At 43.0% G+C, this 27,537-nt stretch overlaps 1 protein-coding gene across 2 annotated transcripts in view; it reads right to left on the reverse strand.

Moving 5' to 3' along the window:
* Positions 1-2,804: 2,804 nt before the first annotated feature.
* The window catches only part of LOC126278149 (phospholipase A1-like), a 228,078-nt gene continuing 203,345 nt past the window's right edge, over positions 2,805-27,537 (reverse strand). The window contains exon 8 of one of the 2 annotated variants that reach the window (XM_049978043.1): positions 2,805-7,912. In XM_049978043.1, the coding sequence (XP_049834000.1) occupies positions 7,783-7,912 (130 nt within the window). In that variant the 3' untranslated portion in view covers positions 2,805-7,782. The remainder of the gene's footprint in view (positions 7,913-27,537) is intronic. The other variant, XM_049978044.1, reaches the window with a different exon arrangement.

Consider the following 27,537-nt stretch of genomic DNA (forward strand, 5'->3'; position numbering starts at 1 on the left):
ATTTACTCTCAGAGCAGGTGGTGGAGCATGAGCACTTGGGACATGAGAGTTAGAGGTGTGGTGAAACAGAGAACATCAAACAACATTTGGAGACAGGTGGTGGTGTGATAAGAAGTTGATTCCCAGTATTGGATCTGCAATGTTCACCATGTGGAAAATCCAGGCGGAGAAGAGTCAGTTAGAGAGGCGGAGTTGAAGTTTGATGGAGCCACACGTCTGGAGTGCAGATGAGTTCACGAATTGCAGGAGAGAGCATGTCTGTGTCAGAGGGTGTGTGACCATTGGTTTAAGTATGATTGAAAAGTCAGTGCTGGTGTCCTCAAGGAATCTGCAACTGTAAGAATAGTCTTTGACATAAAGGTTGCCATTTGATGGGATGGAGGCATGGGCAGAATGTAGCGTGGGTTGGTGCTTATTAGACGATTGGCTTTTTGGATGCTTCCATGGGGTGTGGCACTTTTTTGTGTCATTGCCAAATATGGTATGGTACCAACAGTGAGGCTATGTTGGGAGAGGAAGTGGCCAATCGTCCTCTATGTGTTCTGCTTCATATACCAGGATGGTTGGCACAGGAATGATATGCAGTGGCTCGGTGGGCATAGAGTGTGCTTGCTGAGTGCCAGATGGCACAGCTGTCTGGGGAGGGAGGGGGGGGGGGGGCAGAGTGTGGCCTGCCCTGCCTGAAGCTGGGCAAGCTACCAGTGCAGGAGTGCCAACCTGTTGCGTGAACTCCTGCTGCTGGTGGCACTGGTGTCTGAACGAATAGGTCTGGTCAGCCATCCGCAGACACGAGCTTATGGATTTCAGAGCATGGGGGAGGAGATGAATCTGGTGATCTGTAGGTGGCTTCGATAACTACAGTGACTACAGAGTTTTGTCTGGCATCATCTGCTCACTGACCAGAAGGCATAGCCAGCACCAAAATTGGGTTGGTGTGCAGTCGCCAAGATGTTGCTTGAACAGTATTTGTAGAATAACCTCTTGTGGGGAATACAAGAGGCTGTCGATGATAGTCTGTTTTGCAAAATTTTACTTTGAAGTTAGTGGCAGCATCAGAAGTAGGTCGCAAACCAGGTCTGTGCGCGCATGCATGGAAGTCTGTTGTGGAAGGCATGGCTGGTGTCATGTGAAAAACAAATGGGTGGATGGCTGCAGCCAAAACCTCCTGCGAGTTTACTTGTGGAGGGGGTGGGGGGTGGGGGGGGGGGGAGGGTGGAAGAGCAGATGTGTGTGGAGCAGCACAACAAAATGTTCCCACCAGACTGTTGACATGACGATCTGGGGCATGTTCAGAGTGGCAGAAACCACAGTAAGTATCACTATGCTGCACATTGTTCACATCAGGTGAGGGCCAGTAAAGTGCACTGAGGGGCCGAACGGTCACTGGTGGCAGAAACTGGCCTGGAAATGTCAATGATATACATTGGGCATTGTCCACTTTGTAAACTGATGAAACAGTAAAGCACTCAGGCATCACAGGAGCACGATCGGTACATGTGGTCTGTCCTAAAAAGGCAAGGTTGCACACGGCACTATTGTAATGGTCGCCTGGGTGGCCAGCATCTAATACATAGTTTGTGCATGAAATGCAGAATCCATGTCAGCATGATGAAATATAGCTACTTTGCTCTCCTTGTTATCATTTTCAAAATGCACCTGTCGATGTACACTCGCTGGAGAGGCAAAACCTCAGTCTGCAGCCACATGCTGCACTGTCAAGTAGAGAAAGTGTTGAGGTGATGAAACTGCAGGAAATGTGTTGTAGAACCTAGATGGTGCTTAAGTGATGAAATGTCCCATTGTAGATTCAGAAGCTTTGATATATATGGCACAGCAGGATATGGCCAAGCAGAACGAACAAAGGCCTAAACAAAGCCAATGCGAATTCTTACTCTATTGGTGGAGGGTGCTGTATCACTGCTGTTTGATAATCATGGCCAGATAACCATTTGTTATCTGTTTCATAAAATACAACTGAATTTAGGAATAAATTCTAAAATGCTGTTGCACTATGTTCTTTGCTTGTTTGGAATTTACTGTAGAGATCAGTTCATAATTCTAAGTGCCCTTCAGTTCACTGACGGCAGTAGCAGTCAACTAGATAGTACTGAATTCAAATCATTTGTTACTAAATTCAATGAATTCTTCCTAACGGTACTTGAAAGTACAAGGACAATAAAGGATAATCAAAAGCATATTCATTAGACATACTTAGACAGGCATTGCATACACCAGCACCAAAGACCAGTTCTGTCTAATCACATAATCACTAGGTCATGTAACCAGTCAATGTGACAAGTTGAATTTCTTGAATAACAAATAATTTCATAGTAACACTCATTTATAAAAATAGAGTTAAACAAGTGCCCCAAATTATAGACCCATCTACCAACTGGAGAGTTCTAAAGATGACAGCGAATGTGGCTTACAACAGAATATTGAACCACCTATCTGAGAATAATATTTTAGTAGCTGCTCAGTTTTGCTTCATTTAAAGCTCCTTTACTGAGGAAGAAATATATGATCCCATGAAGTAAGTCATGGTAACTCTAAACAACAGAAATTACTCAGCTGTCATTTTCTGCGATCTTTCTAAGGTTGTGTAGATCATAAGATTCCACTAGGAAAATTAAAATGATATGGTTGGCAGTGTTCCTCTTGCAGTCAGTCATATCTAGGAACATTCTGGGAATAGGATTATTTTGTAATTAACATGTGATATGTATTAAAGACTAGGGTTATTTATTACCTCAGTAGCTATTTTTCTTATTGTGAGTATTTACTTTTTAATAAATACTGGTAACTAACTCACTTATTCAATTTATTGAACAGAATACATTTGTAACCACAAATTTTATTTATTAGTGTTACAATATTGTACAACATAGCTTTTTAAATATATGTGATCATAATTTAAGCTAGGTATCATTTATCCATTATCAATGATCATGTGCAATGTTACATAGCTATGCTTCAGAAGTTATACACTGGTTGAAATTTCTGTTGCTAATCCAACCTCCTGTTTATGTATCTAAAACTGAGATAGTTACAAGAAATAATAACTTCACTCTTGCATTTATGAATATTGATTTGTTTTTCATTACAGGTGTGAACTCTGTATAATTCCATTAACCCTTATCAATGAAGTGTTGGTTGGCGTAAATTTAATTTTGGTACCAGCTGTTCTATACATGGCACACAAGGAAGATTTAAATAACTGAGATAATCTTGTTTTATGAAATTTTCCATCATACATTCTTTTTATTTAAAAAAAATTATTTCTATTTAAGGCTAAATACAAATTGTAGGAGTTTGTAGTGAAAGTTTCAATTATGTCATTATTAAACTATACAGCAACATGTACAATTTTTTTTGTATTAACAAGTGTACAATTTCTTTTTTTATTAACAAGCATAACGTCTTTCCTATAAGTTATGAGCATGAGTGTAGTGCCTTGATAATGGCACAAAACTAATCATAGCCAGCTTGTAGTGAGTTGTTCTGCTTCTAAACTTCAACTGTGCCTTACCAGTTGTTTGGTTGTGGGGTTGTGTCCACTTAGATTATGAACTGTTTTATCTCACTTGTATGGGAATGAATCATGATGAGATAATATGTAATTGAAGATATTCTTGTTGCAAGTACATGGACTGGCTTCTTGAATGCAGCACAACTGTTATACGTTTCAACACCTTTGCAAAACTGACAGTCTTCACCATAGGCATCTTGGCAGTGGAAAGGATGCTGTGATAACACTAGATTTTGATCGATAGCTTTAGCAATGCAGTTCCAATTGGTATGCATGCTGTAGCATAAGTAATTGGTGCATTGATAAAGGAAGATTAGAATTTAACATCTTAGCCATCTTCGTGTTGTCAGAGTTGGAGCAAAAGCTTACACAGGACATTGAAAGGAAAGGAAATCAACAGTGTACATCTCAAAGGGACAATCACAACATTTGCCTTAAACAATTTAATCTGGCTGACTGGGTGGTGACTTGAACCATGAAACTTCCTGACAGATTAAAACTGTATGCCAGACCGAGACTCAAACTCGTGACCTTTGCCTTCTGTGGGCAAGTGCTCTACCATCTGATCTACCCAATCATGACTCATGCCCCAACCTCACAGCTTCACTTCCGCCAGTACCTCATCTCCTACTTTCCAAACTTCACAGAAGCTCTCCTGCAATGGTAGAGCACCTGCCTGCAAAAGGCAAAGGTACTGAGTTCAAGTCTCGGTCCGGCACGCAGTTTAAATCTTTAATCTTCCAGGAAGTTTCATATCAGTGCACACTCTGCTGCAGAGTGAAAATCTCATTCTGGACTTGAACTATGTCCTCCTAAATGTGGGTCCAACCTCTTAGCCACTTCATCACTTTGTAAAAAATTATGGGCATAGATCATTTAGAGGGTCTTCAAGAGTATAACCTATATCGTGTCACATTAGGATGATCCAACTACAAATCTGGTGTGGCATTTGTGCATTTGTTTTTTCATCAAAATAATAGTAATGGTGTTGGCTTTCCAGCAATACTATTATTCACAGAAGAGGCATAATTTGTAGTAGTCAGCTATTTTAACAGAATGGTTATAAGTTGTAGAATGAGATCCTATGTGTAAATTACTGTTTGTTGTCACTAACAAAGATTTTCATAACGATTTTTGGTAGTGTTCTTCTTTTAGCCTTATTTAATTGGAGAATCTTACTACAAGATTCTGCACACCAAAATTACAAATCAGCTAGTCATAATACCACTTTCTTTGCACAGCTATCTCTATTTACATTGCTGATGTGTGAGAACAACTAACTGCAAACCTTAGGAACGATGGGAAAGTCAAGCAGGATCTGTTACCTGGTCAGTGTCTTCACCTGATTTATTGTATCTTGATTCATTTCTTTGGTGGCTGCCAAAACAGTTGTTTACATTACTCCTATTGTCACCATAGCTGATTGATTTCTCAAATCAGCCATGTATTTGATGACATGAAACAGAATACTGCTATCCTCGATAGAGGATTGCAGCAAAAGTAACAATTATGTGACGAGTTTCTGAGAAAACATTTTGAACACCTGTTTTGACTTTATCTGAATATGTCTTTAATGAAACATAATACGTACACAATTCTCATTATTCATTCTCAGAACTTTACAGTCACCTTATGTACATAACTCATGAACCATTGGTTCATGAGCTTGTGTGTGGAGGCTGTCATACTTAAAACTTTGTCAGTGGAATCCTAAAACATGCTTCATATTTTCCTTAGGTGTTTTTGTAATCAGTTATGGCATATTAATATGGGACGAAGAGAGAAGCATTCAGATTAAAAAGGGCATAAGACAGGTACACAGTCTTCCTGTGCAGCTGCATACTCTATATATAAAAGAAGCAATGAAGGAAATAAAATAAGGATTCAGAAGTAGAATTAAAATTCAGGATGAAAGAATGTCAATAATAAAACTTTTTGACAACATTTTTATTCTATGTTAAGGTGAGGAAGGATTACAAGGCATGTTTAATGGAATGAGCAGTTAAAGTAAGAAGAACAAGGACCAAGAATAAACCAAAAAGATGAAAGTATCAGGGAGCCAGCAGATGTTGAATCACTGATAAACTATATTGAAATTTGGGACCATGTATGAGGGGCATTTTACACTGATTTACACTATTTTTATGCTTATTAAAAACCTTTATGTGTCGGACATTTTCGAATCATGTTTTTGGAGTCTGTCACATCACCGTCAGACAGCTGCTCAGTCTTTTGAACATCTGTGATATGATGTCCATGCAGGAGTTTCTTTGTAGCACTGAATAGTTGGTAATCATAATGGACAAGTCAGGAGAATATGGAGAGTGTGGCAGCACCTAGAACCCCATGTCAATAACGACAGCTATGATTGCTCCAGTCATATGGGGATGAATGTTATTGTGCTGAAAGAGCATTCACTTCACCCATTTTCCTGGCCATTTCTTTTGGAATGCACAGTGAGACCCTTTGGAGTTCACATCATGCAATTCAAAAGAAATGGCCAGAATGGGGCACAAAGAAACCTCAGAATAGACACCATTTCACAAATTCCCAGGAACAGTTAGCAGCTGACCTGTGGTGGGTACAACATACCCCTAGGAGGGCCTACAGAGAACCTATATCAGAGACGCAAATGTGTGCAGCTTAATGGAGACTATATTGAGGTAATGCAAGTGTCTACTGAGGCATACAGGTTCTTAGTGAGTGAGTGAGAGAGAGAGAGAGAGAGAGAGAGAGTGTGTGTGTGTGTGTGTGTGTGTGTGTGTGTGTGTGTGTGTGTGAGAGAGAGAGAGAGAGAGAGAGAGAGAGAGAGAGAGAGAGAGAGAGAGAGAGAGAGAGCGGGAGGGGGGAGAGAGAGTAAGTCAGCATGGAACATGTCTCACTGTAGACAAAGTAAAGAAACTTTGCCTCCTTGGAAACATGATGAATAATGCAATGAGGATTTAAGTAGCAAATGAGCACAAGAAAAAAGAGCATTCTCCATAAAATAAGTCTGCTGGTATGAAACCTAGGTGTTAACTTAAGAAAGAAATTTCTGAGAGTGTCACTCAGAGGTATTATAAAGCATGGAAATGAATTATTGGGTGTAATAAAATTGGGATAGAAAAGAATCCAATCATTTGGTACACGATGTTAAGAAAGGATGCTGAAAATGGAGTAGATTGTTAGGATAAGAAATGAGGAGATTCTCCACAGAAGTGATAAAGAGAGGAATGTATGGAAAACACTAGGATCAGGATGACAGGGCATGTATTAAGATATCAGAGTATAATGTGAATGATTCCAGAGGAAGCTATAAAGGAAAAATTGTTTACTGGAAGACAGAGACTGGAATACATACAACGTGTAATTGAGGATGTTTGGTGCAGGTGCTGAGATTAAGAGACTGGCACAGAAGAAGAGATTGTGGCAGGACTCAGAAGACTGACAACCTAAAAAGATAAAGGAATTACAGGTGAATAAAATATTGGATCTTTAAATGCATTTTAATTTCCATAATGAATTACATGACAGATCTATCAAAAATTACTGGTGACTGTGTATTGACACTTCATGATTGTGTGACCAAAGATGGAATTCACAGTCAGTACCAAATGCACCTGTTGTTAAGAAGATGGGAGAAAGATGTCAATGACGATATGGATGCTTTCTTCAAGTAGATCAAGAAACAATAGCAAGTCTTTGGTTTTCATTGAAAGTCAATCGTAAATGACCTATGGGAATACCAAGACAATGTTGGCTAGATATCCTCCAGTGAGTCTCCACCAAGACCAAGCTCAAGGTTATGCCTACTGGAGCCAGAGAGCAAAAAAGGCAGACTTCTGTACACTGTGGGACAAACACTGGGGATGAAAAAGAAGATCACGTATTTACAAATTATAAATAATAAGTGTAAGGTTGTTTCATTTGGCTATTGTGTATTGTTAGTCCTGACAATCCCTTTTTGCTGCATTTTATGTGTAGGGGGAGCACAGATAGTAGAAAACTAAAAAGGAGAAGTAAGGATGTGAGAGGTGAGGATGGAAATTATCAGACATTAGAAGAAATAAACCTTTATGACATGGTAAAAGAGAAAAGTGCTTTCCCTCTATTGGATGTGTTGATGTGTAAGCATACCAGTCACAGTGATGCTACTTCCATTTCTGTTAGCTTGCCACATCTCACCGTCACAAGAAGACCGAGATAGCATATCTGCTGGTGGAACATAATGTCTTATCAGATTAAGTCCTCACATGCAGGATGGTGTCACAGTGCTAGGATTGTGCCACATAGTCAGTGTCAGCCGCTGTCTCTGGTGCCACTGTTGTCGTAGTTGTTGCCGGCTGGTTTCCCAATGCGAAAGGTGGTGTTTCTGCTGTCTCCACAATGAATACCCCTCGGGTCCTGTACACAAAAAGAAGGAGAACCTTCAGGGATGTGGACAAGTCCATTTACACATTACAAAAGACAAAAAAATTGTTGAAATCTAATCTGTATACCATATTAACAATAATCTATCATTATACTGCTTACTGTCAGTCTTGGTAGCTCAAAGGTCAAAGTAGATGACTGTCATGCAGAGAACCCGTGTTCAATTCCTAGTATTACCAGGGATTTTTCCTGGAATGGGGTGCAGTCTGCCTTGTGAAGCCAATTGAGGAGTTACTTGAATGAACAGTAGAGTTTCCAAGGTCAAGAAACCTGACAAAGACTGGGAGAATGGTGTGTTGTCCACATGTCCCTCCACAGTACATCCCGTGACACGAATGGTAGAGGATGAGACAGTGGATGGTTGGCTGCAACTGGCTCATTTAGGGCTAGAATGTGGAACTTTACCTACCTTAACTATCATTAGTGCTTGATATTTTTCATGCTTATACCATCTAAACAATCAACTAAATTAGAAACATAGCTGCTACATTCAAAAAAGCTGTTACTTCCTCAGTTGCATTAAATAACTGCTATTTGTAGATTAATACTTATTTAGCTTCCTAAATATGTAAATAATGAGCCCAGTTTACAGTACATTATAAACTGTTAACTGCAATGTCAGCTGTAATGTTACAAGCAGCTGGTTTGACTGCTGAAGGACAGACTGAATCTAACAGGTTGGCTGTGGGACAGCGTGAATGTCTGTTGGGGCGGCCAGCTGTCAGATGGACTGTGAGTGCTAGTAAAGGCTGCTAGCTAGCCACTCGGGACAGCAGTCATCAGGGTTTTCCCGGGCTGAAAGAGAAATCTGTTCAGTTGACATGGTCACAGGATGAGCTAAGGTGGACAGGCCAGTGACTTGGGATATCACAATAACATAATTTTAGTGAAAATGTGTAAAATATGTTACGAACATGCTAGAGAAAAGACAATGGCAGCTTTGGGACCATGATAATGGGAAGAGCTCACTGAACATAAATCCGTACCTGAAGCTTTAATAATTAAAAATTATTAATATTATAACAATTATTGTCTTTAATAAATTGTAACAACTGAACCCATTACAAAAGTGACACTTATGATACACTAGATGAAATAGAATAATGCCAACAATACAATGAACAGATTACTTTTCCAATTAAACAAATATACAAAAATGTCATAAACAATTTAGTTTGTTTATATAAATAGTGCCGTAACTATGGAATCCTCCACAGAGGCACAAATGATCTTATCAGCATTAGTTTCTTTCTTTAATATTCCAATAACTTTCAATGTACATTTAATTGTATTTGTGATTTATGCAATAGTTCAAGTTAGCATTTTGACTTGAGGGCTGGAAGCAGCAGTATGTCTGAGATTTGTTTAAAATTGTTGAAGTAACACATAAGTGAGTTTACTAAGAGGTTGCAAAACAACCACAAAAATTTCTATATGTTTTATGATAAGTATTACAAAATTATTGTGAATATTATGAATGGTGGTCAGGATGAAAGCATCTGCACTAAATCAAGGAGAGGTCATCTGACTGAACCTTTTTTTAACCATGCAAGGCAAAGCTTGTGGGCTTTCATCAGTCATCTTATGCACGGAGTTTTGGTGAGGTGTTTTTATCTGGAATTAAGTTATGGGCAGTGTTTATGCCTCGAATGTTACTTTTGTGTAGAGGACTTAGAATAAGCTTGGTCATGTGTGATAACTTATGAATCTCGGGACTCTGATTTCAATCTGGGCAAGTTAGTGATGAGATCTCACTTCAGCAACTTAAGTTGCTATTGTGTGCCATTGTGAACTAGTAAAGATTTGTGGTTTAACAGATTTATATTGTGATGAACTTGAACTAATTTTGTTGGATTAACATTAATGACTATAAAATTTAGATTCGCTGGAGATGATAAAACTTATGCTAGTGAATGTTGAGGGATGAATCTGGTTTTTGAGAGTTGATTGCACTGATTTACTTTATTATTTACTGCATGCTGCTGAGTGTAAATGCTGTGTATGTACAACGCAATTCAAAATTTTACCTGCTGATAGACACTGAACAGTTATTCAATGAATTATTTGTATGTGGCCACCACTTGCATACATTGTATTTTTCTGAAGAATAAATGAGATTTATTTCAGAGTTAAAATAAATCTGTTTTATTTTACTATCCTAAGTGATTTCAAAGAACAGATCCATCCTCAGTACAACTTTTATTAACTTATTTGCTAATGTCCCATTGCTAGTATAAGACTTTGATATAAATATAATTATGTATGTTGTTGTGCTATAGAGCAACAATGTATGGCCTCCCCCTATTGATAATAACGAGCCATGCTTAAAGTTATTAGCTGTACATTGTCATCACTCTGGTGGAACTTATTACTGCATTGTAATTGTTTGTATTGAAAGGGATACACTAGTGAGGAGTAGCAACTAGAAACCCACGAGTAACACTGCACAACATTACAAAAAAACACTGTATGTGCCATTATCTAGCAGAAATTTCCAATCATTTATTCTAGATATTATGACAATTTTTTTAGAATGAGTGGCCAATGAGATTGATTTTCAATTTTTTTGAAATGTTTGGAATTCCCAATTTCTTGGTTTATTTTAGATGGAAACTTGTTGAATACCTTTTGTACAAGTCAAACACTAGACAGGAATGTAATGTCTACATGAAAACTGTTTTGATGTTTTTTATTGCACTTGTGTAGATCAAATTTCAGTCAGCAACAAAAAAAGTTGAAATGTAAATGTGTTGGAAAGTGAATGCAAGAATTCAAATATTCTTAAAAAAAGGTTTCCACAAGATGTATGATTAGCTATTTTACACAATATTGTTACCACTCAACACAATGATAGATGCTACTAATGGTCAATAATGTGGAACTGAGGTCCTCCATTTGTTTATCTGTGTGTCAAGGAATTTTACACACTTTCTTTCATGTAGAGTGTCGCTATTACTGTCTTCTACATGTAAGGCCATTACTGCTTCATTGAAATCACACAATGTGGGTCTTTGTTAGATTAAGATTTAATCTTCTAGTTGTGAACCACCCGTGGATCTGCTCAACCATCATCTGAGCTGTAGGTGCTAGGATTCAGTTTGAGCCATTGGTTGATATGCTTGTGTGATCAGCAAATATTACAGTTTTTGAATCACCCTTTAAAGTTATTGGGCAATCGTATAAGGAGATTAAGAACATGTATGAACTCAGTTTTGATCACCGTGCCATCCTATGTGTTCTGCTCCCCCATTCTGTGTCTGTGACACAATCTGCCAGTCGGACCCACTGCTTTCTTTTACAAAGGTAAGATTCCGCCAAAGCATTAATGCAACAACACTTTAGCTTATCAAGTACTGTAGGCCTTTTTGGACCACACATCCACAGGTTTTGGCAAGGTCACAATATACACCAAAACAATAATTTTTCTTGTTTCACTCTATCAAAAACACTCAAAGTTGGCTCTTTAAAGCCACATTTTGTGTTCCATCAGATAAAGTGCTTCAGGCAGGCAGATAATTGGGAAAGTTGATACATAGGCAATCCCAAAAACTAAAGAATTGTGTGCTATCTATTTTATACATTAAAACTAAAGAAAAATGACATCTTGAACTAATACTTATCTAGGAATAGGATGCTCAAATTATTTTTAAGCAAAATTGTGGTATTTCCAAAATACTGCACAAAAAATCCAGAGCAAGTGAGTGAAATTAATAAAAATGAATCAATTTTGAGCCATACTGCCATAGGCCTACTACTTATTTATTTTGGCAAAATAAGAGATTGGTGTCATTACTCAGCGTTAAACTTCAGTATCAACACAAATATTACATGTTCTGAATATAAGCTGTTGGAGAAGGCTCATGGCATGAACTATGAGACCAATAATTTTATACCAATAAAAAAACAGAATAAATGAACAGGACTGAAAAATAAATGCCTTAAATAAATTGTGCTTCTTTAAAACTATTGATTATTTGTTCTATAACAAATGGTGTAACTACATTCACAATAAACAGTTATGTTTTAGTTTGAGAGCATGAAAGCTTCTGATTGAGAAATGCTTCAGTCTTATGAGTGGTATGCAAATGTAGCTCCTAGCCTGACAACTTGATTTTCAAATTCTGTAACTGACTTCAGTGGTAGTTAGTTATTAATTTTAAGTCTCAATGATGTATTTTAATGAGGATCATGTTTGTTTTATGTCACATAAGTTGCAATGTCAGTTCATCCTCCACGTCCAGCACTAAATTTTGCATCACAAACTGTATATTCAACATTTTCAATCTGCCTTTTATGATCAGGGACTTGCACTAACTTCATGTTTACTTTGCACTTATGTCCCCCCATAAAAACTGCAGGAAATGTTACAATAGTGTTCGCAAAAATCGATACAGTTAGTGCTGTATGCAAGTATGTGTTAAACTGCAGTATAATATAACAGTATGATGTATTGCACAGAAACAGCAATACTGCTGTGGTAAATGAACACAAAAGCATGTAAAATCAGAATTATGTATTGAAATCAAGATTGACAAAGCTTAGTTTTTCAAATTTCAGCTTCCCCAAATTGACACAATGACTGAAGTAACACCAGGGACAAGTGTCCAGCATACTGAAACAAACAACCTATAAGGACTTATTATAAAGTGCAATAATAAAAAAAAAACACTTCACAAGAAGAAAATCCAGGATATTTCATTGAATACTGAATGTGATCTGGGACAAATTAACAGTTTGTTCAAAAATAGGAGATATTCGGAAAAACTGGGATGGATGGGAATCTTTACACTTGCAAGACATCTACTTCATGCATTGTACAGGTTGTATACTACATAAGATCATTATCAGAGCATCACACACCTTTATATAGACTGTCTAGGAAAATAATTTTGCCATGTTTTTTAATTTCTTTGAGTTCTTGCATTTTTATATTTTCACCTCTCATAAGTTAAATTCTCCTTTGGTGTCCAAATATTTCTGCTAGGCCTTCTCTTTTTACCCATGTGATTCTCTGCTGCCTAATCACAGCAACTCATTCGTCTTCTATTGTATTTCTTTCTTCTGTTCCAGCCCAACAGTGCCTAGTTCTCCCTCTGAAACCCTCAACAACGTCTGTTTTTTTTCTTTTTTTCAGTTTATCCCAGTCCCATCTCCTTAAATTCTTACCTTTTCACAATATCTTCAGTTTTAATTTGCAGGTTACATCCAACAAATTATGCTCAAAGTGAGTACCCCTGGAAACAGCTTACAGTTTAAAATGTGGTTTCAATATCTCTGTGCCATCATCTTATAATCATTCTGGAACCTTCCAGTGTCCCCAGGTCTCTTCCATTCTCTTCCATGTATACAACTTTCTTTCATGTCTTAAAACAAGAGTTAACAATGATTAAATTATGCTCTGTGCAAAATTCTACCAGATGACTTCTTCTTTCATTCCTTTCCCCCAGTCCATATTCTACTATTTTTCCACCTTGTCCCCTTCCCTGTACTAATGTGAGCAGAAGTCCTGTTCTTCCTGTCACAGCACTTTGGTAATTTTCACTACATCTAAGTTCAGCCTATCCATTTACCTATTTAAATTTTTTAACCTACCCACCCAACTAAGGAATCTAACATTCCACAATATAACCCATAGAATGACAGTTTTGTTTCTATAGATGTTGACATCCCCCTGAGTAACCCTGCCCAGAGATCTGACTGGGGGATTATTTCACCTACAAAATACTTTACCCAAGAGGATGCCATCATCATTTAATGACACAGTAGAGCTGCATGTCCTCACCATATACAACAATGTAGTTTCCCTTTGCTTTTAGCCTTTCACAGTACCAAGATAGTAAGGCCATTTTAATTAATGTTACAAGACCAGATCAGCCAATCATCCAGACTGTTACACTTGTAATTAATCAAAAGACTCCTTACCCTCTTCAGGAACTACAAATTAGTCTGGCCTCTTGACAGGTAACCCTCAATTATGGTTGCCTCTAAGGTACAGCCCTCTGTATTGCTATATTGTTGATGGACGCAAGCCACCCCAGCTCAGCATGGCCCATGCTTCACAGGGTGGTGTGGAGGGGGGGGGGGGAGGAGGGGGGGAGGGTGGAGGTAATTCATACATGGAATCAATAGTATGTTATATGAGAAATTATTACAAGGGACAGGGACACACCGGTACAATAAAGGGTAAACAATACTTCTAAGACAAATATTGGAACACAGAAAGCGTGTAGAGCAATTGCATTTCCTATAAAGTGTGAAACAGAAGGTAAGCCTCCTACTTGCCCAAAAGAGACAAAATCACTAGTGACAAATGCACCAAAAGTGCAACTATCATCCTATCACATACTTTGCCTCATACATACAGGGTGTCCCATTATCTTGACCACCCTAAATAACTGTTTGTCCAGATGCAAATTACAAAATGTTTGAAGAAAATGTCCTTTATCAATCTGAGGGACATCAATCAGCATGATTGCCTTCATTGTAGCTTTGTTTTTTACAACATTATGAACAGTGGTATGATTTTTTTAAATGGCACCCTGTATTTTTTATTTGGTAATTCATTTCCTCTCCTACAGACCTATTCAAAAATGTATCACAGTGTACCATTCACTGAAACACAACATTATTAATTACAAAACAACACTGACGTTGACGTTCCCAGTGCTTAATGCAGGTACTTGGGATAATGGAACACATCCATGTGCTGACACTGTCAGAGGACAAATGTAAATGTAAGTAGATTGCACACCCATCATTCCATCAATGTCAACCCATAGCAACGCAATCATCATAGCAGTTGCACCAGATGAAGCTGCCGAAGTTACTGTTCTTGCTTCCATTGCTATGAATCCACATGTGAGCACACAACATCTTGTACATGAGATAGGCATTCTTAAAACCAGTGTACATTGTATCCTTACATGTCACCAGTTCCATCCTCACCATGTACACCTACATCAAGAATTGCATGGAAATGATTTCCAGAATCATGTACTGTTCTGTCAGTGGGCAAGTGGGCACAGCAGCAAATCCTTGCCAACTTGAACTACTTCTCCAAAGTTCTATTCACTGATGAATGTTCCTTCTTAAACAAAGGGCAGGTAAATACAAGGAACATGTATTATAGGTCCAGCGACAACCCACGATGGCTCTGACAGGTGGGCCCGCGTCTCGTGGTCGTGCGGTAGCGCTCTCGCTACCCACGCCCGGGTTCCCAGGTTCGATTCCCAGCGGGGTCAAAGATTTTCTCTGCCTCGTGATGGCTGGGTGTTGTGTGATGTCCTTAGGTTAGTTAGGTTTAAGTAGTTCTAAGTTCTAGGGGACTGATGGCCATAGATGTTAAGTCCCATAGTGCTCAGAGCCATTTGAACTTTTTTTTTTTTTTTTTTTTTTTTTTTTTTTTTTTTTTTTTTTTTTTGCTTACACAGGTGGAACATCTGCGTCAATGGAGTTAACGTCTGGTGTGGGATGCTTGGAACTACAATTATTGTCCCTTATTTGATCAATGGTAGTCTAAACGGCACAGCATATGCCAGCTTCCTCAGACGAATTCTTCCTCCTCTTCTGGATGAAGTGCCACTAAGAACCAAAATGCTTATGTGGTGTGAACATGATGGATGTCCAGCACATAATGCCTTGCATGCATGCCGTGTTATGAACTGAAGGTATCCTGCCAGATGGATTTGTCGAGGAGGAACAGTTACTTGCCCTAATAGGTTCCTGATTTAAATCCTCTGGACCTTTTTCTTTGGGGATGCATTAAAGACATTGTCTATCACAATATTCCAACTACTCCAGAGGACATGCAGGAACATATCATGCTTGCATGTAGTTCTCTTCAGCAGGCAACACTGGAAGCAGTAAATAATTCTTTCATCAATGAGTACACCAGTGTATCGGTGTCCAGGGTCACCACTTTGACCACCTTTGAATGTACTACTCCTGGGCAATGGTACAGGCGAATCAAAGTCAATTTTGTGTTATGTTTTCACTTGGTTTTCATTTCTTTACTGACAACTCCAGCAAGTGGACGAGTTTGTGATCCTCTGCTCAATGTCAATGTTGTGTTATGTAATTAACAACTTTGTGTTTTAGTGAATGTACACAGTGATACATTTTCAAATAGGTCTTTAGGACAGGAAATGAATTACCAAATAAAAAATACCGGGTACCATTTAAAGAAGTCTTATCTTTGTAAAAAGAACAAAGCTGCAATGAAGGCAATCATGCTGATTGATGTCCCCCAGATGGCTAAAGAACATTTACTTGAAACATTTTGTAATTTGGATCTGGGCAAACAGTTATTTGGGGTGCTCAAGATAAATGGGACACCATGTATATTAAGCAGACCAATGTAATATTCCATCTATGACAAATAGCCGAGGTTATTTCTTTTTTAAAAATGGCGACAGACGAAAACGTGAAAATTATCGAAGGACTGCTTTGTTTATCCTGCCTATAAAATGTATTGAAATATAATAAACAACAGAGTAGTGACATTACCAATGGTAAAGCTAGATGAAGGTGTGTGTATTTGAGGTTTACGGGCGCTAAACAGCGTGGTCATCAGCGCCCAAACGCATAGAAACAGGAACACATGCGGTGAAGGGACGAAGACGGACACTGAACAAGGAGAACGGCTAAAAGACACAGGCCTGACGCAGTTCCAAATGCTCACATACAGAGGCAAAACAAGAGGAGAGGAAACACACTAAAAAAGGAAAGGAAACACAAGGAAAAGAGAACAGAAATCGAAGGGAAACAAGGAGATAATCGTGACTGGCGGACCTGTTACCTAAAACCTGGGTGAGCCAGTCACCCAGCAGCACATTAAAACCCTCTCCCTAAGATCAGAGGCAACAGATTGGACAGGACACAAAACCGTAAGACCTTAACCACAGTCGCTGCGTCGTCTTGCAAAATAGAGGGCAAATCCGGTGGCAAGGAAACCACCGCCCTCTGGTCAGAGAATAAAAGACAGTCAAGTAAAATGTGGCGGACAGTAATCTGGACGCCACAAGCACTGCAGATTGGTGGGTCCTCCCGCCGGAGTAAAAAACCATGCGTTAAGGGACTGTGCCCGATGCGGAGGCGAGTGAGGATAACCTCATCCCGCCTGTATGACTGGTAGGACGTACGCCATGGTCGCGTAGTGGCCTTTACCAGACGCAGCTTATTGTCAGAAACTGCCAGCCACTCCTCTTCCCATTGATGCATAACACGAAAACGCAAAAGGGAGGTTACAGCATGGAGGGGGACGGCACATTCAACAACGTGAGGGAGGGAACATGCATCTTTGGCAGCCACATCCGCCAGTTCGTTTCCCCTAATACCCACGTGCCCCGGCACCCAGCAGAAAGAAACCTCCTTCCCCTGCCGTTGCAGGTGGAGTAGGGCATCATGGATGTTCTGGACGACCGTATCCGCTGGGGATCAAGTGTTGCATGGTCTGAAGGGCACTCAGGGAGTCAGAACAGATGAGGAACTTAAGACTGGGAACACATCTCATCTGCTCCAATGCCCGCAAGATTGCAAACAATTCGGCATCGAGGATGGTAAACGCCGCAGGAAGCCGTAACTTGACGACTCGATCAGGGAAAACAACAGCACAACCAACAGAGTCCCCCTGTTTAGAGCCATCTGTGAATACAGGTACATGGTCCGGATGCTGGTTTAAAATATCGTAAAATAAGGAGATAAAAACAAACGCCGGAGTGCAGTTCCTCCGGTTCTCCGACAAGTCTAGAAGGATGCTGGGCTTCTGGAGCAACCAGAGAGGCAGGCGAGTAAAACCTTGTCGTTGGGGGGCCTCACGCTCCACACCAAGGGACTCAAGGAAATGCTTGGCACGAATCCCAAATGGTCTCGTTGCCCTGGGACGACTGGAAAAGAGACGTTCCATAGGCGGTCGGGCAACGGTAGGGTACGCAGGGGAGGTAGGACAGGCAAGGAAATAACACACCCGTCGCACCATGAGGAGTTTCCGCCGGATGGCGAGCGGCGGTTCCCCTGCCTGAGCACACAGGCTGGGGATGGGACTGGTACGGAAGGCACCAGTGGCCAGCCTGATACCCTCATGGTGTACTGCGTCAAGGATCTTCAGATACGAAGGCCTTGCTGACCCATACACGGTGCAAGCATAGTCAAGACGCGATCGGACGAAAGCCCTATAAAACTGCAGCAGACGCGCCCGATCTGCTCCCCAGGACCGATGGCTCAGACACTTCAAAATATTCAGTGCCTTCAGGGCCCGCACCTTGAGGTCTTTAAGGTGAGGAACCACGACAACTTGGAATCAAAAGTGAGGCCCAGGAACCTCACAGTGTCTCTAAAAGGAAGAACGGTGTCCCTCAGACGCAATCCAGGGGAGGTAAAAAGACGCCGAGAACGATTAAAATGAACACACAGATTTGTCTGCAGAAAAGGTAAAACCCGTCTTTGCAGTCCATGCCTCTAAGCGCTTTATCGTAAGCTGCAACTGCCGACTAGCAGTGACAAGACTGGAGGAAGAACAGAAAACAGCAAAATCGTCCACAAACAAGGAGCATTGGGCAGGACTCCGGATAGTGGACGTGATACTGTTAATAGCGACGGCAAAGAGGGTGACACTTAAAACGCTGCCCTGAGGAACACCATTCTCCTGCACGTACAAATCAGATAGCACATTACCAACCCGATACCGAAAGAGGCGGTGAGAAAGAAAGGACCGAATGAAGATGGGGAAACGGCCACGAAAGCCCCACTCATGGAGTTGATTGAGGATAAGGCGGCGCCAAGTAGTGTCATACGCCTTATTAATGTCAAAGAAGACCCCTAGACAATGCTGGCTACGTAGGAAGGCCTGCTGAATGGCGGCCTCAAGCAGGGTCAAGTTGTCTATAGTGGAACGACATCTCCGAAAGCCACACTGAGAGGGGCTAAGGAGCTGCCTGGTCTCGAGCAGCCAAACCAGGCGGCGGTTGACCATGAGTTCCAACGTCTTCCCAACACAGCTCGTCAAAGCAATACTCCGATAACTACTGTGATGCGTTCGGTCCTTCCCTGGTTTGAGGAGGGGAATCAAAATTGCCTCCCTCCACGAGTCAGGGTACGTGCTGGATAACCATATCATATTGAAACAGTTCAGTAGAACTTCCTTGGATAGCAGCAACAAGTGCCGCAGCATGCTGTACCGGATTTGATCATGACCAGGCGCAGTATCATGAGCCACAGACAGTGCAGAATCCAGTTCCCACATTGTGAAGGGGCAGTTATAGGGTTCAGAATTTAGAGACCGGAAGTCCAAGTGACCCCTTTCGATGGCAGTGCGGTAGCGTCAGAAATCTGGATCACAGTTAATAGTGGCGGTGGAGTCCGCAAAATGCATGGCCAGTGTCTGGGCAATGTCTCTCGGCGCCGTGAGGAGATATCCCTGATGCAGCAATGCCGTGACAGGTAGCTGGTTAAGTTTCCCGGAAATCCTCCTGATGGCTTCCCATACTTTCGTAGAACTAGTGGAGCGAGAGATGGAGTTCAAGAACGATTGCCATGACCGTCGTTTGCTCTCTTTAATCACTCGCCGCGCTCTGGCCCTTTCCACCCGAAAGGCCGCAAGATTGTCAGCTGAGGGACGGCACTTGAAGCGGCGCAGAGCTGCACGGCGGGCTCGGATGGCTGAGCGGCACTCAGTGGTCCACCAAGGGACAGGACGCCTCTTGGGATGACCGGTTGGCCGTGGGATTGACAATTCAGCAGCATGGGAGATCACGGCTGTAAAATGGTCTACCCACTCGTGGACGCTGGCACGGTGTTCCAAAACAGCCAGTTGGCTGAAAAGTGTCCAGTCAGCTCTGCAGAGGTGCCACCGGGGCGGCACTGGTAATGCCACAGCCTCATCCAGGAGGCGAATCCAAAGGGGGAAGTGGTCACTAGAATGGAGGTCAGCTGCAGCCTCCCACAGAGAAGAATCCGCGAGTGCTGAAGAGCAAAAGGAAAGGTCAATAGCCGATGACGACCCGGAAGCAGTACAAAAACGAGTGGGAGCACCAGAGTTGAGGAGGCATAGTTCTTCAGACATCATGAGGCTTTCCAGAATGCGACCCCTGGGGCAAGTAGTCGGAGAGCCCCATAAGACATTATGAGCGTTGAAGTCCCCCAGAAGAAGAAATGGGCGGAGGAGTTGGCTAATAAGGTCCGTGAGAGCCTCAGAGTCTATCGCATCCGGAGGTGGTAAATAAACTGAACAGACTGTGAGCCTCCGACCCACAAGAATGCCAACTGCAACTGCTTGCAAGTCGGTGACGAGAGGGAGCTCAGATGAGGGGTGCATGTCACGGACAAAAACCGCAACACCACGCTTTGCCCTTTCCCCCGTCAGATCATCTTTTCGATATACGGTATAGCCCCGTAAAGAAGGAGCATCAGTGGCCCGAAAATGTGTCTCTTGGAGACATAAGCACAAGGGGCACTCTCGTATAAGGAGTTGTAATTCGGCCACATGCGTCCTGAACCCATTCAGGTTCCACTGTAATATGGGAGCCAGTGATCAGGGTGGCTGAACTTTCACCCTGCCTCTGTGCTTTGGAGGAGAGACCGTACTGGCCGGAGATTTATTCCTGGGGCGAGAAGATCGCCCCCGGACGACATCAATGTCCATAAGCTCCGATGACGACCCACGGGAGATGTCAGACAGTACGATGGCCTCGTCATCGGACCGACGCTGACTAGTCTCCTCAGGTGGCAGAACCTTCACCTTCTGAGGCTTTGTCTTGGGGGGCTTGGAATGCAGAGCCTTGTCAACAGTTGGAGGTTTACTCGCCTGGGCAGAAGGAGCCATATGGGGAGAGGCAGGAAGTACCTCCATGTCAGCAACCACGGCCTTTTCTGATGTAGCGGGGAGAGCCGCAGATTGCAAAACAACCGCTGCAGCACAAGTGCACTGGCAAGCGCAGGTATTAGTGCTAACACTAGCAACCTCCGTTTGCGTAGCAACAGTGGCCAGTTGTACCGGTTTTTTGAGAGCGGAAGCGAAAGATGTTGAAAACACAGGAGGTTGCATGGCCTTAAAGAGCTTCTTGGCCTCACCATAGGGGATGCGCTTAGATGTTTTAATCTCCTGTACCTTCCGTTCTTCGAGATAGATGGTGCAGATCCGGCTTCAGACAGGGTGACTCCCAGAGCAATTCACGCACTTCACAGGCGATGAACAATCGGCTCCGTCATGGGCAGGCTGACCACATTTACCACAAGTGGCTATCCCATTGCACCCCAAAGTAGTATGCCAAAAGCGCTGACATTTAAAACAGCGCATTGGGTTGGCGAAATATGGCCGTACTGGCAAACGTAAGAACCCCGCTTTAACATGCTCTGGGAGTCTCGAGCAACTGAACGTGCGAATAAACGAGTCAGATTTCACGAGGTCCCCATCGACTCGTTTCATAATATGCTGCACGTCAACAATACCTTCGTCAGCTCACTCAGATTTTAATTCGTCTATGGGGATATCCACCAAGTCCCTACACGTCACAACACCCTTACTCTAATTCAAAGTGTAGTGGAGCTCGCTCTCGATAGCGTACTCTCCTAGACAGGTTGCTTTCCGAAGGGCAGCGACTTGACGGGAACTAGAAGTCTCAACTAACATAGTCCCATTGCGCAGTCGCTTTACAGATTTCAGTGTTCCTGCAATTCCCTCAAGACCCTTGTGGATGTAAAAGGGAGAAACCCTCTCAAAGCTACCTTCCTTCCTTTTAATAATCAAAAACACATTCTAATTATCAGCATGTGCTCCGTTACTACATTCTGTTAAACCTCTAGCAACACCAGGCGCTGGAGGACTCGCAGCGCGTAGCCGCTTCTTCGATGGGGTGTGTTTTCCTACCAGCGGCCCACCCAAGCCACTGGTAGGGGAAAATGTAGAGGTCGAAGGGTCCATTGCGGTCCCACGAGCAGCTAGGGAACTAAAGGTCCGCTCAGACAGAGCCCCGCGTGCCTGAGTAAGCCTTATACAACTGGGGTGCGGCAGGTGCCCCAGAGGTTGCCCGCTTGCGACTGTTCCACCCCAACAGCCACGCATCTTCTAGGCGCGGAGCACACCGAAAGATTGAGGGTTTTTTTATAGAGTTTGGCCTTCCTCGCTATCCAGGCGGTCAAGCCAAGATTACCATTCCCCGCAGCACACAACATTTCACCGTCGCGCCGTACGGTGGTCGCTGAAGCATGTCCGGGGGTTACGGTGAGAGGAGACTGGCGGCGCAGACCAGTCCCCAGCTCAGGACCCCGGGGTCGCCAAGCCCGTACTCAGCAAGTGAATGCTGAGCCCCTGGGGGAAGCTAGATGAAGTCAGGAAGATGGGTTCAATAAAACTGATCCACTATAGATAACATTTTACTGTAAACTCTATCATAGAAAATGTCAAGGTTACAATTTATAAACACATTTTGCACATAAAGAATTTAAAAAAAAATGCTTTTGATGAGCTGAAGAGGACTAGATTATGAGACATAATGTATGGAAAAGGATATCCCGCACATCCCATTCGAGTTAAAAATAAAAAGCATTTCAGCCTATAGACATGTTTACACATTCTTAACTCAGGAAGAAGTAACTGCTGTATCCCACTACCTGTACGTGTGAGTGTGAGTGCATCGAGTGTAGTGTTGCCACACCTGTGTACTTAAATCAAAGACCAACTGTATCAGTGTGGGCCAACCACTCGCAACCACCTGTAAGAAGCTTGCACATGGCAGAGTCTCTGGCACACCGCCTACTGGGGACTTGCACCTATATATATATATATATATATATATATATATATATATATATATATATATATACAGAGCAGTTCTGACTCACTCCCACACCGTTCTTTTAGTTTGTACAGCTGACATCAGTCTTCTGTGTATCGCTTATATGTGGAGTCACGAGAGACTTATTTCCGTTATTGTTCAGAGGCTTATGAATAAAGCCATATTCGTAGTACTTTGATTAGTTTCATGTATTATTTGGTTACTACACAACTGGCAATGAGTTTGGAATGGTTTCTTTGTGTGCAGTCTTTAAGTGTTGTTTCAACAGGTTTACTCATTATGCATGCTCTGCTACTGGCCATGATTGAACAGCTTGCTTCGGCAGTGATCACTTTATCGGTTTCCATTAACAGACATGGCATTACTCCACCAGTCTATCTATCCACTTTTCCTCCATATGATGATTCACCCAAGGACTGGAACATCACGGAAAAAATCTCAGCATTTTTTGGCTTTCAATGTGACAGACTCAAATTTGTGCAAAGTCTTATTTGCTCTCATGGATTCCATCTGAGATGTATCACTTACTGTGTCAACTTGTGCCATTACGGGAACCTGCAGCTCGTACTTTTGTTCATATGTGCAGTTTATTGTCTAAATACCATTGTAACCAAATGAATGTCATACGGCACGAGTAGAGTTGTATTGATGCCACAAGAAACCAAACCAGTCATACAGGGCCTGGGCAGCCAAACTTCGCAGCTTTAGCCATAAGTGTCAGTTCACTGTTGATGCCCATACTGACTCTTATGCAGACTCTACGGTGCATGAAACAATTACCTCTTTAGCTCCAGAAGGAAATTTGGAAATTTGTGGTAAGGTCTTATAGGATCAAACTGCTGAGGTCATCGGTCCCTAAGCTAACCCACTATTTATTCTATCTTAAACTAACTTACACTAACGATGACACACACACACACACACACACACACACACACACACACACACACACACACACACACACACACACACACACAAACCCATGAAGCTGTGCCAGAAGGCTTCACTCTTTGAAAGCACCACACTGGCAGAAGTTTTGCAAACAGAACAATCTTTTGAAGTTTCTTGGGAAGGGTGATTAAACCTAAAGTGTGGGCCTAGGTGGCCGAGGTATCCACTAAGACGACACAAGGAGGTGACAGTGGCAGTAAACATGTGCACCTAGCGCCGAGCAGAGCAAGGGCTGCCCAAGCAGCCACGATCACCACAGCATTTTTTGTTTCCATCTTGTCCTTTCTGTCTTGTTCAGCATGAACGTACGGCATACTCTAAGTGCTTGGCCACTCATAATGCTTGCAAGTAGAAAGTCCACATCGCCTCCAAATGTCGTTCGCTCAAGTTTGCTCAGGATATGGTCATGGACGTAAACTGTATGAGTCAAGTGCTCATAACTTCTCCCAAATTGTTTATGGAGTTAAGTGTTTTTTGCTAAGTGCCACGGCTACAGGTAGACAAAGGTGCTACAGAGAAGTTATTGAATTCTCAAACCTATAGCCTCGCAGCTGTTGACACTGGTCGTGGAAGCTGGTCAGTTATAACAAACAGTACATTGTGCTGTTGGGACAATTTATGGCATCTGCCTCTTACAAGTCCGTGGTTCGTTACACTGTGGTGGTTGTTGATGCCGTTATTGAGAACTTGTCGGGACGAATGCATTTCAGGCATTTAGATTTCCCATCAGCAATGCTGTTCATCTTGTGTCGATCAGTTACTGTATTCTCAATTGGAAACACTGTGTGGGTTTTCGGGTAAAGGGTGTGCTACAAATTTTTCTCCTCATATTTCTTCGAAATCCATGGCTCGGCATTTTCATCGTGCAGAATTGGACAGACTTTAATCTCTAGGAGTGGTGCAATGTGTTATGGCTGGTGAATGGTCGTCTCTGCTGGTTGTAGTTCGGAAACCGTCAGGGAAACTTCTTCTCTGTGGCAACCTCAGTACTACTGTCAATGCACAGTTGACTGTGTGTATGTACTCTCTCCTCTGCCAGGAGGAGCTGTTGCCAAAAATATCGGGAGGCCAGTACTTTTTCAAAATTGTTTTGTCTGAAGGGTATCTGACGGTTCCTGTGGACGAAGAGACAGCTACTTCTGGTTTGGGTACTCCTTTTGGTCTCTTACTACACTCCTGGAAATGGAAAAAAGAACACATTGACACCGGTGTGTCAGACCCACCATACTTGCTCTGGACACTGCGAGAGGGCTGTACAAGCAATGATCACACGCACGGCACAGCGGACACACCAGGAACCGCGGTGTTGGCCGTCGAATGGCGCTAGCTGCGCAGCATTTGTGCACCGCCGCCGTCAGTGTCAGCCAGTTTGCCGTGGCATACGGAGCTCCATCGCAGTCTTTAACACTGGTAGCATGCCGCGACAGCGTGGACGTGAACCGTATGTGCAGTTGACGGACTTTGAGCGAGGGCGTATAGTGGGCATGCGGGAGGCCGGGTGGACGTACCGCCGAATTGCTCAACACGTGGGGCGTGAGGTCTCCACAGTACATCGATGTTGTCGCCAGTGGTCGGCGGAAGGTGCACGTGCCCGTCGACTTGGGACCGGACCGCAGCGACGCACGGATGCACGCCAAGACCGTAGGATCCTACGCAGTGCCGTAGGGGACCGCACCGCCACTTCCCAGCAAATTAGGGACACTGTTGCTCCTGGGGTATCGGCGAGGACCATTCGCAACCGTCTCCATGAACCTGGGCTACGCTCCCGCACACCGTTAGGCCGTCTTCCGCTCACGCCCCAACATCGTGCAGCCCGCTTCCAGTGGTGTCGCGACAGGCGTGAATGGAGGGACGAATGGAGACGTGTCGTCTTCAGCGATGAGAGTCGCTTCTGCCTTGGTGCCAATGATGGTCGTATGCGTGTTTGGCGCCGTGCAGGTGAGCGCCACAATCAGGACTGCATACGACCGAGGCACACAGGGCCAACACCCGGCATCATGGTGTGGGGAGCGATCTCCTACACTGGCTGTACACCTCTGGTGATCGTCGAGGGAACACTGAATAGTGCACGGTACATCCAAACCGTCATCGAACCCATCGTTCTACCATTCCTAGACCGGCAAGGGAACTTTCTGTTCCAACAGGACAATGCACGTCCGCATGTATCCCGTGCCACCCAACGTGCTCTAGAAGGTGTAAGTCAACTACCCTGGCCAGCAAGATCTCCGGATCTGTCCCCCATTGAGCATGTTTGGGACTGGATGAAGCGTCGTCTCACGCGGTCTGCACGTCCAGCACGAACGCTGGTCCAACTGAGGCGCCACGTGGAAATGGCATGGCAAGCCGTTCCACAGGACTACATCCAGCATCTCTACGATCGTCTCCATGGGAGAATAGCTGCCTGCATTGCCGCGAAAGGTGGATATACACTGTACTAGTGCCGACATTGTGCATGCTCTGTTGCCTGTGTCTATGTGCCTGTGGTTCTGTCAGTGTGATCATGTCATGTATCTGACCCCAGGAATGTGTCAATAAAGTTTCCCCTTCCTGGGACAATGAATTCACGGTGTTCTTATTTCAATTTCCAGGAGTGTATATCTGTGCCTTCCTTTTGGTGTGGCTACCGCCCCTGTTATTTTCCAACGATTTTTAGACCAATTTACTATGCCTGTCGTAGGTTGCGTTAATTATCTCGATGATACTTTTGTCACAGGTTCCTCCATGGTCGATCACTAGAAAGATATACGAACTTTTTTCTCTCTTACAGTCCACAGGCTCACGGTGTAACCTCATGAAATCTGTCTTTTCAGCCTTCTATTGTTTATTTGGGGTTTGAGGGCTCGCAGGGTGGAATTTGTCCTTTGCAAGACCACATCTCCGCTTTTACATCAATGCCTCACTCCTCGTCCATGAAGGAGCTTCAGGCCTTCCTAAGGAAGGTAGGCTACTACCATAAATTCCTGCCAGAGGTGGCCACATTGGTCTACTCGTTACAGATCTCGTTACACAAGACTGTACCATTTTGCTGGAGCCTGTATTGAAACACTCTTTTCGAATGTTGAAATCCAAACTATACTCGACCCGTTATTTAGCTACGTTGTCTCCAGACCAGCACATAATTTTGGTGACTGACACAGTACGGCCTTGGCGCGGTCCTAGCGCACCAATATGCCAGCAGTTCTGAATGACCTGCTGCTTTTGCCTCCAAATCTCTCATTCCGGCCCAGCAACATTATTCTTGAGTGCAAAGAGAGGCTCTTGCCTTAGTCTATACTCTCCAGAAACTTCGTGATTTTTTTTTATATGTTTGAAGTTACTGACCACAAGTCCTTGGCTTCGTTGTTTGACTCTCAAAATGGTTCAAATGGCTCTAGCACTATGGGACTTAACATCTGAGGTCATCAGTCCCCTAGAACTTAGAACTACTTAAACCTAACCAACCTAAGAACATCACAAACATCCATGCCCGAGGCAGGATTCGAACCTGCGACCTTAGCGGTCGCGCGGTTCCAGACTGAAGCGCCTAGAACCGCTCGACCACATTGACCAGCGTTTGACTCTCACATTTCCTTGCCTGACAAAGCAGCACACCACCCGCAACGATTTCACGCTACAATTACGAAATCCATTTTCCAACTGCATCTAAATGTGCCAATGTGGACGCCTTGTCCCGCCTTACTGTTTGTTCTAATCCTGACTTTGATAATGAAGAACTGTCTAGCTTCCATCTTGGTACTGAAACACAGGCCTTGGTCAAGCATTTCTCAGTTACGAGCTCGTACATGGCAACCTCTGTTGTCGCCAACCCAGTTCTCCACCAGCTGGTTTAGTTTGTTCAACTGCTCTGACCAGATAAGC

Source organism: Schistocerca gregaria, chromosome 6 (genome assembly GCF_023897955.1).
Source record: "Schistocerca gregaria isolate iqSchGreg1 chromosome 6, iqSchGreg1.2, whole genome shotgun sequence".
Lineage (NCBI taxonomy): Eukaryota > Metazoa > Arthropoda > Insecta > Orthoptera > Acrididae > Schistocerca > Schistocerca gregaria.